This window comes from Balaenoptera physalus (assembly GCF_965194825.1).
Source record: "Balaenoptera physalus genome assembly, chromosome: X".
NCBI classification, from domain to species: domain Eukaryota; kingdom Metazoa; phylum Chordata; class Mammalia; order Artiodactyla; family Balaenopteridae; genus Balaenoptera; species Balaenoptera physalus.
The window spans coordinates 117333849-117346695 of record NC_138903.1 but is presented as its reverse complement, the minus strand read 5'-3'; the positions used below and the strand labels follow the sequence as shown (position 1 = coordinate 117346695).

The 12847-nt window shown below is 36.7% G+C and overlaps 1 protein-coding gene across 1 annotated transcript in view; it reads right to left on the bottom strand.

The window, feature by feature from the left end:
* Positions 1–12847, bottom strand: part of LOC309652009 (hypoxanthine-guanine phosphoribosyltransferase) — a 32713-nt gene that overhangs the window by 5497 nt on the left and 14369 nt on the right. The window contains exons 4-5 of the mRNA XM_082445457.1: positions 4861–4926; positions 1528–1545 (exon numbers count right to left, since the gene is read on the bottom strand). Coding sequence (XP_082301583.1) covers positions 1528–1545; positions 4861–4926 — 84 coding nt within the window. The remainder of the gene's footprint in view (positions 1–1527; positions 1546–4860; positions 4927–12847) is intronic.

The window sequence follows — 12847 nt, the reverse complement described above, 5'->3', positions numbered from 1 at the left end:
TCAATGAAAATATTCTCTACAGATGGTATAAAGCAGCGTTCACAAAGTGGGGCTGTAAGTCATCAGAAACATCAGGGCTGGGGATTTGTGAAAAATGCAGATTTCTGGGCTGTGGTAGACAGAATTCTGATGGCCCCCAGGACTCCTGCCCCCTGGTGTACACACTCAGAATAATCCCCCACTCCCTGAGTGTGAGTGGGACTTGCGAAATGATGGGGTTGTCAGTAGGTTGTGTTACACAAGACAGCTGTAGCAGCCTGGAGAGAGATTCTGCTGGTTTTGAAGAAGTCAGCTGTCAATATGAGAGGGCCATGTGCTAGGACATGAGGACAGCCTAGCAAGAAAACGGGGCCCTCAGTCCTGCAACCACAGGAACTCAGTTCTGCCAACAACCTGAATGAATTTGGAAGAGTACCATGAGTCATAGGTGAGATAGGAACCCCAGCCTTGATTCAGCCTGATGAGACCTGGGGCAGAGGACCCAGCTACCCTGTATTCGAGTTCTGACCCCTGAAAACTGAGATAATCAGCGTGTGTTGTTTTAAGCTGCTCAGTCTGTGGTAATTTGTTAGGTGGCATTACCCCAGACAAAATGAAGCAATCTGAAGTGGAATTAGTGAATCTGCATTTTAAAAAAAGCAACCAGTTCCCAGGGATACTCATGTACACAAACCCTGTGAAAAGAGTATTATTTGTTTATTTTTTAATCTATAAGCTAAAGTTTCTAAAAACCTTGGTAACAACAAAAAATGAATCCGGGGTTACTGTTGCTCTTAAGCCTTACACCATTTTACATAAAAGAGTAAGAACTCATTCTATTGGTGGGAATATAAAGTACTTTGATGAGTAATTTGGCAACAGTAGTAAAATTGAAAATGTACAAATTCTAAAACCCAGTCATTCCACTTCTAAGTGCCTGTATCCAGAGGGAACTCACACACGTGCACACAGGACAACGCAAAAGGATGCTCTTAGCAGCCCTGTTGTAGTAAGAAAAATTGGAAGCAAACTCCCTATTTGTAGGGCAATAAATAGGTTGATTTGTACATTGAAATGCTATGAAGGATTTTAAGGTGAACTAACTCTGTATGTTTCAACATGAATAACCTCAAAACCAATTTTGAGTGAGAATAACAAGCTGCAAGAGAGAATATATACAGTGTAGCACTAGATAAATTATCAAAAAATATATTTTGTATATGGTTATATACATGCAATAGAAGCATAAAAAGCATGGATGGGAATGATATGTGTAACTTTAAAAGGAACAAAAAAATTTCAAGCCAAAAAGAGAGGGGTAAGAAATATATCAAAATGTTTCCACTATCCAGTAAAAGTAAATTACTAAATATTTCTTAGAAAAAAAACAATCTCACTCCCTTATAACACAAGCCCACCATTAAAACTGATGAAAAGGAATTTCTTTCCCTGGGTTACCTTTAGGACTGTGCATACCAAGTTAGAAAATCATAAACACTATATTATTAGAAAATCATAAACACTATATTAAAAGTATGTAAAACTTACTTCAACAATCAAGACATTCTGGAAGAAAAAGAGAAATGAAAATCAGTATAATGAATCAGACAGTGTTTCCAATTATAATTCAAGTCACATCATAACAAACTCTAAGGATTTATCCAAATTCTTGCTTTAAGCTACTTTACTATATCGAACCCTGATTTAAACAAATGGGCCATCTGTTGGGATTTGGAACTCTTTAATATAAAATTTTCACTGCAATGGAATTTTTAAAAATAAAATTTGACCCATATGTTCATTTTTTAAGAGTTTTCATTACTTAAACAGAGGTCTAATCTTGGGCAAGTCACGAAATTTCTCTGGGCCTCAGTTTCCCATGTGGAAAATGAGGGACTTCAACTAATATGTGTATTCCAACTCTAACATTCAAAACTATAATTTGTACAATAACTCCAAAATCATGCATTTAACTTATCATATGGAATCCAATTCAAAATGCATTTTCTCAGTAGGCTGAAATTGATCTTCATTTTCTGGATGTGTTCATATTCTTGGACTAAACTAAAAGATACCAATGCTTCCTCCCACCATAAACCCTTACCCCAATTTCTACGTCTCAGAATTTTATAGCTGTTAGAACCCTTAGAGAAAATACTGTCTAACAATTACCTCCGAGGTAGAGAAGAGTCCTATATCTATTCTTGGGAATGAGGTAGCATTTCACATACTGGTTACAAGAAGATTCGTGTTATATTGCTTATTTGTAGTTCTCATTTCTCTATCACATACCTACAAGCATCAGAATTTTAATGTTCTATATACTCTTCTAAGTCAGTGGTTATCAAGGTAGGGCACACAAGATCCACTGGGTTGAAAGAAAGAAATATTAGAACTTTTTTTAAACCTCACCTTATGTAATCTATAATTTTATAACTGCATGCATTTTATAATATACATTATATTACTACCATAGTTCATATGCAATTTACTCCTTTCCTCATATCACAACTAATTTCTCTCTTTTCAAAAGATATTGTAACCTAAATCTTTAGGAAAACTGAATATACAGTTGATGCTTGAACAACAAGGGGACTAGGGACACTGACCCTTCACACAGTTGAAAATCCACATGTAACTTTACAGTCGGCCCTCCATATCCACAGTTTCTCCGTATTCACAGATTCAACCAGCCACAGATCGTGTAGTAGTGTAGTAAGGATTTATTGAAAAAAATTTGCATATAAGTGGACCCACATAGCTCAAACCCATGTTGTTCAAGGGCCAACTGTAATCAATTAATGGACCAATAATTGTTTCACCACCTACCATGTGGTTCTTTCTCAGCATTTTCTCTAGCCCAGCTAGCACATCTGAAGGACAACATTTTCCCATCAGTAACTTTGGCTCACTGATGCAGCAATTTGCACCATGGGATGGAATTACAGTTTGAAAAGAGCATTGAATTATGAGACAGAGAAACTGGATTCTAGTCTTGCCTCTAATACTAAGTAGCTGCAAAACCTTGTCTAAATCATAATCAAAGACTTTTAGTACTATGAGGCTGAGAGATTAAATATTTGCCACACAAAATTGCAGTACCCAGAGTATGATGTCATTACTGTTTAAAAAATAAAAGAATGAGAATTGCTACCGTTACCGAGAGCTTATTTTACATCAAATAGCTACATCCTTACTTAATAAATGAAAAAAATGAGGCTCAGAGGTCAAATGACTTGCCTAAAGTCATAAAAATAGTCAAGTGGTAGAGGATAGATTTGAAGAGGGGTTTTCAGGGTCCAAAGCCCATATTCTCAACCATAAGTGGAAAAAAGGGGAAAACTATTCATATATATATGTATCTGCACACACACGGTATCCGCCAGAGATAAACTGAAATAGAAAGTCTAAATAACCCATAATCTCACCACCAAGAAACAACTTCACCCAACTTCTGCGTCTTGTTTTTTTTCCACAATAAATGTGCTTACTGTGACTATCATGAAAAGAAAGTTATTTTAGAAGCAGAGACCTTTTAAGATCACAGAGCTATGTAGTGGGACAGAGCCATTAGGTGGGAAAGGCAAGGTCAAATGGAATCACAGAAAGCTTTGAAGGCTAAGTCCCTTCCAGCACTAAAAACTGATTATAGGAGTAAGGGCTTCAAATGACTTCTAAATATGGGCAAAGCACGCTGAAAGGGAAGGAGGATAGGTCTGGCAGGAAGGGAAAAGAGTCAACAGATTATAATTTCTCCTTTGAAGTTTTCAAAAGATGTTGAGGAAGACAACATTAGTTTGGCATGACCCTGATATGGGACCATAGAATTTGACACAAGTGTTGCATGTTAAAGTTGCCTTACAGATAGTGAAGTAAGCTATAAACATTAAAATCTAAAAACCAGAGGAAGGAAAGAGCTTTGGAGCCAGATAGACCTGCATTTAAATTCAAGCTCTACCACTTAACTGGCAGTGTGACTTTGGACAAGTCCTTCAACCTTGCTGAGTCTTAGTCTCCGATCTGTAAAATGGGGATGATAATATCTACCTCACGAGGATTCTTGTGAAGCTTTTATGAGATTATGCCTTTATATTTGGCACTGTGTCTATAAGCAAAAAAGTAACTGGCAGCTGAAAAAAAACAGCATTCCATCATTTATCACTGGTTACTCAAAAATCATTTCAGTGTATCTGAAGAATAATATTGTAAATATTCAAGTATTTTAATAGCTCTATTATCTCAGCGAAATGTCTATGCTGGAAGAATTTTGATGTATTTTAAACTCTTTTTTGGGATTCCTTAAAATAACAGTATGTTTGAACATACTAAGTGTTCTAACTACCAGAAACTGTTTTAAGAGCTCTACATGCATTTATATCACTCAATCCCCTTAACTCACTGAGATGACTGCCAGTAGCATCATATGGGAGACGAGAGATTAAATAACCTGTCCAAGGTCACATAGCTAGGAGGTACTGAGCCAGGCTTTGAATCAAAGCTCTCCAGCTCTAGAACCCATACTTTCAGTCACTACATTATACTGTTTCTCTATCTTTTAAGAAACTATGTGCTGTCTATTTTTAAAAAGAAGACTGTCCTTTCCCCCATATATTCTTTTGAAGGATCCCAAATTATATCCCCACAGAAGCATACCAGCAGCACTTGGCAACACAGACTTGATGTTTAATGTTGGATTTTGCTGCCTCTTTGCTATATGACCTAGAGAAAGATACCTAACTTAGGTTGTTTCCAAGGGTTAAATAACCCTTGTTTGAGTGCATAAATAACTATCTAAACTGCCTCTTGGTGATGGATTGAAAGCACAGTGTTACTAATTGACTTGGTATGGAATGTTCTTTTCTTCCCCTTCAAGATACATACCTTTCCAGTTAAAGTTGAGAGATCATCTCCACCAATTACTTTTATGTCACCTGTTGACTGGTCATTCTAGTTAAAAAAAAAAAGATAAATATATATGTATATCTTTCCATGTATACACACACATTTCAAATTATCAAATGGGAACTAGAAGATTTAAGAAGTTAGCTATCTAATGTCATAGCATTATGATTTTCTAAATGATACAAACTGTAAGAATTATGTTTCTAGAAATGAATGACTAGGTAACTTTCAACTAGAGATTAGTAAAAATTAAGAAGTTCTAATTGGCCATTACTGATTTGATGCTTCGAAGAGTCCTAAAAATGGGGTACACCCATTTTCGAGTGGGCAGTGTTACAGAGGCCGCCCATCTTCAGTCTCAGTAATTTCTGAACCACGAAAGAGGTTATTAGCATGACAGGTGTCTGGTTCTGGCCCTGGACCATTCCCATGAGTCAATCAAGTTGTAGGGTCTCATCTATATCACACTCGACTCCAAAGATATTTCCCTCAAAAGTCTAGCTCAGGCCCAGGTCATCTTCAGCACAGTCTGGGAAATCAGGTCTGATCAGTAGTCCTTTAAAGCATACCTCTTAGGCTCCCAGTTTTATGCTATCACAGAATCTAGTGGAAACCCTTAAAAGAGTTTCAAAAGGGAATGCTCCACACCCACTGTAGTTGGTGGTGATAATGATCATAATTTGGCTGTGCTGGATTCAAGACAGAAAACTGGAGTGAAAGAGCAGGTGAATGAAACAGCTTAGACTTGCCCTACCAGAGAGCAAACCATACCAAAGCTGTGGCAATTACAATGGTGCTGTACCAGCACAATAATAGACAGAGAGATCAAGGAACAGAATAGAGCCCAGAAACAGACCCAGAAATATATGAGGATTTAGTATATGATAAAGATGGTATTTCAAGTCAGTAAGAAAAAGATGAATTATTCAATAAATGGTGTTTCATCAACTAGTAATCCATTTGGGAAAAAAATAAAGTATGATCCCTACCTCACAGCATACACAAAAATAAATTCCAGATGGATTAAAATCTAAACGTAAAAAATAAAGCCATAAGCAGACCAGAAGAAAACGTAGAATATTTTCACATTCTCAGAAAGGTAAAAACTTAGGCATGACACGAACCCAAACTGAAAGAAAAGATCTGTAACGAGTATTTCTATTATACATTGGGCTCCAACAATAAGAATCCAATAGAGAAATGGAGAATGAACACGAATAGGTAATTCACAGAAAAGAATGTCATAACATATAAAATGATATCTGAGAAACAAATACTCAAACAACATGATTCTACTGTTCACCCATTCACACTGGCAAAACTTAAGCCTGATGATATATATTTTGGCAAGAGTGACAGGAAACAAGCACCCTTGTTGTTGGTGAGAGTATAAATCAGTACACTGTCCTTTGAAAAAGATATAGCCATACCTATTAAAATTGTAAACACGCATGCCATTTGCCCCAGCAATCCCACTTCCAGGAATCAAAGCTACAAAAACACAAGTGTGCAAAGGTACATACAAGGATGTTCATTGTATCAACTGTTATAAAAAACAAAAATTGGAGACAACCAGCATGTCTATTAACAGGGAACTATTTAAATTAAGTTCATCCACACAATGTAATACTGTGGAGCTATTAAAAAGAATCTGATAATCTATACACACTGACATGAACAATGGTAACTAAAAACACCAAGTTACAGAGCAATGTGTTGCCTACGAAACCATTTCTGTTCAGCATTTTTAAAAAGCTTATAACTGCAATTACCTCTGAGTAGTGAGAAGGGATAAGAAGACTTTCTACTTTTATATACAGGCATACCTCAGATATTTCAGGTTTGGTTGCAGATCATCACGATAAAGTGAGTGTCACAATACAGCAAGTCACACGAATTTTTTGGTTTCCCAGTGGACATAAAAGTTATGTTTGCACTGTCCTGTAGTCTATTAAGTGTGCAATAGCATTATGTCTAAAAACACAATGTACAATACCTTAATTTAAAAATACTTTATTGCTAAAAAATGCTATTGTTTATATGTGTAATCTAAAAAAATGGTACAAACGAACCTACTTACAAAACAGAAATAGAGTTACAGATGTAGAAAACAAACATGGTTACCAGGGGGAAAGGGGCGGGGATAAATTGGGAGATTGGGATTGACATACACACACTACTATATATAAAATAGATAACTAATAAGGACCTACTGTATGGCACAAAGAACTCTACTCAATATTCTGTAATGGCCTACATGGGAAAAGAATCTAAAAAAGAGTGGATATATGTATATGTATGACTGATTCTCTTTGTTGTACAGCAAAAACTAACGCAACATTGTAAATCAACTATACTCCAATAAAAATTAATTTAAAAATAAAATAAAATAGTGATGTCAAATACTGTGGAGGATGCAGAGAAACTGGATCACTTATACTTTGTTTATGTGAATGTAGAATGATACAGCCACTCTGGAAAACATTTCAGCAGTTTCTTTAAAAATAAAACATGAAACTATGGTAAAACCCCACCCCACCCCAAATAAATAAATAAATAGATAAAAAATAAAAATGCTAACCATCATGTGAGCCTTCAGTGAGTCTTAATCTTTTTGTAACGGTAACATCAAAGATCACTAATCACAGATCACCATAACAAATATAATAATAATGAAAAAGTTTGACCTATTGCGAGAATTACCAAAATGTGACACAGAGACACAAAGAAAGCAAGTGCTGCTGGAAAAATGGCATCAATAGACTTGCTTGACACAAAACTGCCACAAACCTTCAATTTATAAAAAATGCAGTATCTGCAAAGCACAATAAAGTGAAGTGCAATAGGGATTCCCCTGGTGGTCCAGTGGTTAAGAATCCATCTTGCAATGCAGAGGACACCAGTTCGATCCCTGGTTGGGGAGCTAAGATCCCACATGCCGCAGGGCAACTAAGCCCGTGTGCCACAACTACAGAGCCCATGCACTGCGAAAGATCCTGCATGCCACAACTAAGACCCAACACAGCCAAAAAATAAATATTAAAAAAAATTATTTAAAAAAAAGTGAAGCGCAATAAAACGAGGTGTGCCTGTACTTCTATTTTTGTCATACACTTCTATATATGTGTCCGTATTTTATGGAGTGTTATTTTTGAAAAACACAAATGGGCCAACAGTATACAGTGTTGCAAACTAAACGTAAGATACATAAGTATGACTACCAATATCAAAAAACTCTTGCATATTACTTCTCATCTTAAGGAAATTTCAGACACCTCTTATTCTAACTAACTTAAAACCTAGAGTTTCAAAGACAGAGAATTAATAGCAAAAAAAAAAAAAAATTGTATGAAACCTGAAGCTTTCAATGAGAGCGAATCACAGTAGTAAACGATTTACACAGTAAATCAAGTTAAATAGCGACATCTTCTGTATAAATTTGGTATTACAGCCGACTTCAATTGACCCTTTTCTACAGAGAAAAGGAGTAAAGATCTGAGAACTGAAAAGTATGGAAAAAACCCTGTGCTCCAAAGGCGATGGTGATAGGGTAAGAGACAAGAGAACTCCAAGCACGCAAGACACTGCTGCTGCACTAGATCTAAATCTCCATATTTCTGTTCGCCCCAAGGGTTTTAGCTTCGAGGCTCCTTTTTCTGGAAACACAGCCACCTTTTAAATGAAGGGTAATACAGAAGATTCATTTAAGAAAAATGTTACAGTCCACTGTGCTAGAATACAGGTATAAGTGCCCAAATTGCATACAAATGGCACCCATGAATCAATTACCCCACCAGAAGATTTTCCCTTGCTCCCTCCCTTCCTGTCTATGACAAGCTTCCCACTGTATCCCTGCTGCATTTCATTACTGAGTGACTCTTCTGTGCTTCATCTTTAAGGAGATGATGGGACTGGCATGGCAGAGCCCAATCTGTCCTTAACTCAGAATGTCACTGTCAACTACATAAAATCCCAAGAGAAGCTCTTTGGGTCTACCAAATACATACCCTCAGTGTCTGTGTTTCCATTTTATCTACCTTTTCTCGAGTCTACGTGAAAAAAAGAGAAGGGAAATAGGAAGGAACTTTCTTATTTGTCTATCCCTAAAAATTTTGCAAACCTCCAGGTAGCAACAAGAACTGAAGCTTGGTATAGGAAAAGAGGAGAGAAAGCTGTGTGAAAACACATGAAAGAGTGGGCTGCAAAAGAACGGCTTGGAACAAACAGGTTGAGACCATAAGAGAATGCAGAGAGGTTAATCACCAAAACCGGGCTCCCAAGGGGGTGAGACTAGGCGTATCACTGAGGTAGGAAGTCCAGCCTGAGCACTTAGTGGCTTAGCAATATGTGGCTTCCTTTTTGCAGTGAACTTCGGATCATTCCTTAAGACCCTAGAATGGAGTTATGGGGAAACAACTGTTCCTTCTACATCCAGCTAGGTCCCAAGTCCACCACACTCAATCATATTTTCTCTTCACATCATAATTTCAACCATCCTCTGTGTCCTTTAACTGTTTTCCTGTACCCTGATCAAATATCAAAGAAAGTGAGAATATTAGAATCATAAACGTTTAGAGGTAGACTGCAACTCAGATGAAAAATGGCAGATATCCAATTTTCTAAAAATATATGCAGAAAATAATAAGTCTGGAAGGATATATGCCCAGGTAATAAGTCAATTTATTTACCTGTTATTTTAAACTTAAAATGTTGCTTTAAAGGAAAAAGAAGTTATTATCAGTTTTAAAAATGATGCTGATGAAACAGGGCCCTTATAGATCATCTAATCCTGCACTATCCAATATAATAACCACTAACCACATTATTTAAAATTAAATAAAACTAAAAATTCAGGGACTTCCCTGGGGGTCCAGTGGTTACGAATCCGCGCTTCCACTGCAGAGGGCATGGGTTCAATCCCTGGTCGGGAAACTAAGATTCAACATGCCACGCAGTGTGGCCAAAAAAAAAAACACAGATCCTCTGTTGCACGAGATATATTTCACAGCCTCACAGTCACATGTGGCTAGTGGCTCTGTACTAGACAACACAGACACAGAACATTTCCATCATCACAGAAAGTTCTGTTGGTCAGCATTGCTCTAAACACATCAAAGATATCATTTAGTACAACAGGGCACCAGAAAAGATTGAAATGTTAGTGCTGATATTTAATATCTGGTATTTTCAAGTACACTGTTTTCAAACCTTCAGAAGTTATTGCATCCTGTCTTCTTGCTTTTCATTCCATGTCTGGTTTGGGACTAGGATCTGATAAACATGTTCAATAGAACCACTCTTCATGGCCTCAAAGACAGTACCTTGCATACAACAGGTAGTAATATGTTTGCTGAGTGAATTAATAAATTTCCTTAATTTTTAAAACTTTATTTATTTATTTATGTATGTATGTATGTATGTATGTATGGCTGTGTTGGGTCTTCGTTGCTGCACGCGGGCTTTCTCTAGTTGCGGCGAGCGGGGGCTACTCTTCGTTGCAGTGCACGGGCCTCTCATTGCAGTGGCTTCTCTTGTTGCGGAGCACGGGCTCTAGGCGTGTGGGCTTCAGTAGCTGTGGCACGCAGGCTTAGTAGTTGTGGCTCGCGGGCTCTAGAGCGCAGGCTCAGTAGTTGTGGCCCATGGGCTTAGCTGCTCCACAGCATGTGGGATCTTTCCAGACCAAGGCTCGAACCCGTGCCTCCTGCATTGGCAGGCAGATTCTAACCACTGCGCCACCAGGGAAGTCCCTCCTTAATTTTTTAAAAAAATAGAAGTTGTGGTTTCATGGGGCCAAACCTGACCACTACCTTCATGTTCTACTAATCAGGGTGCTTACATAAAACCTAAGTTGTCCAACAAGGACTACATCACAGTGAAAATCCACAGGCAAGAGTTAGAAAGTATACTTTTGACCCTAGTTCTGTTAGCGTTTCCTTATACCATGGACAGTACACATCCCCATTCCTGCCAATTTAAACTGAACAAATTCTTTTCTCCATCCACGTCTATGGTCTTAGTTCAATAAGCAGGAGAAAGGCATAAATCACTTCACTTTCTTTATATATATATAAATAGATAGATTTACAGAAGATAAGCTTTAGACTATCTAGTGTCAACATCAAAGTGGTACGTTTACATTTAACTTCAACTGTTCTGGAGAAAAAAGCATACCTTAAAGCAATTGACTAAATACATACAGAGAAAAGTGTCAGACCAAAAGCTACTGACCTCTTCTTAGAAGAGACACTTTAAGAAACTACTCCAATATTTTCTGCATTTTTCTTCAACAAGCTCACTCAAAAAGTCAGCTTCTTACAAATAACAAATTGCTATAAAGTAATTTGTACCTTTGATATACTAAACAGATAGCCTAATCAAGCTACTAATCAAGTGACTTCCAAGATTAAGACTGAAACTTATAGCTTTATGAACCTTGACCCTAACTGAGGAAAAATCCCATAACTGGCAAAATGAATTGTTTGCATGCAAAACTTCTGAAGAAATAATAGGAAGCCCATATTAGAGGATCCAAGTCAGTTAAAAGTTTTCCCAAATAAGACTCTCAGTTCTGCACAGAATTAAAGGCCCGTGTTCAAATTGAAGACCTGTATGATCCTGGGCAAGTCACTTAATCCCTCTGCCCCTCATTGTTCTCAAATGTACATGGAGATAATAATTCATAACTCAGAAGTTTTCTGCAAGATTTAAAATCCTAAGAAGGGGGACTTCCCTGGTGGCGCAGTGGTTAAGACTCTGCACTCCCAATGCAGGGGGCCTGGGTTCGATTCCTGGCCCGGGAACTAGATCCCACATGCATGCCACAACTAAGGAGCCCACCTGCTGCAACTAAAACCCGACACAACCAAATAAGTAAATAAATAAGTATTTAAAAAATAATAATAATGAAAAATAAGTAAAATAAAATTCTAAGAAGAATTTCATTTTAACGTAAGCCATTTAGTCTGGACACACCATAAATCAGGTTAATTTCTCCTTTGCTTAGGGTCCACAAAAAATATTCCCACAAAAAATTTACTTGTCGGACAACTTTCCCTCTAAGACTTCCTCACTTTTTTTTTAATTAAACTATTTGAGTAAAAAAAAAAGTTCACTGCAAAATTGAACTCACAACAGAGAAAATACATTTGCACACTTATCAACTGTTTCTTTTTTTAATATCACAGAGCCTTCGGGATAGAAAGGTCATTGAATATATAGTATTACATTTTATTGTTCTAAGATGTACATTCACATTTTAATACCCCTGAAACTGACATATTACAATCGACAGCAACTTACAACAATAACTGACAGCGTCTTCTTTCTTAGCAGTACAAAAAATACTGGTAAATCTTAAAATCAGTGCTATCTAAGATTTAATGAAACATGGTATTTGGAATCCCCAGGCAATTTGTCAACTAGGCACTAAGCAAATAAAATTCTGCCTAGCTACTCTAAGAGTATGTAAACTATAATGTGAGTGTGTATACACAGAGAGAAAATTCTTCAAAATATTAGAAATAAAAGTGGTAGTGGAATTTAGGGTGACTTAATTCCTTTATAATTTTCCGTGGTTGTATGTTCTTTATAATAAACATGTATTTTTTAATCGGAAAAATACAATTTTCATTCTGAAGAAAAACTAGATGGGGTGTGTTAATATTATTATGACTATATATTCTGGGAACATTTAATAGTTCATGGAGCATTTCTATAGGATAAGTACAGATCAGTTAATGTTTAATTCACTGTTTCAAACTGGTCAAGATCAACATGTAAAACTGCATTAACATCAATGTTACTGATGCTGCAAACAATTTTAAATTCCCATTTTATGATTATATCAAATTAAATTGCCTGTTTTTCTTATAGGCACATGGGAATATCTTCCACAACAAGCTGATGAATTATTAAATAGGGTAGAAATGTTACTTCAAATCAACAGAAAGTATATGGTTTTCCTAAT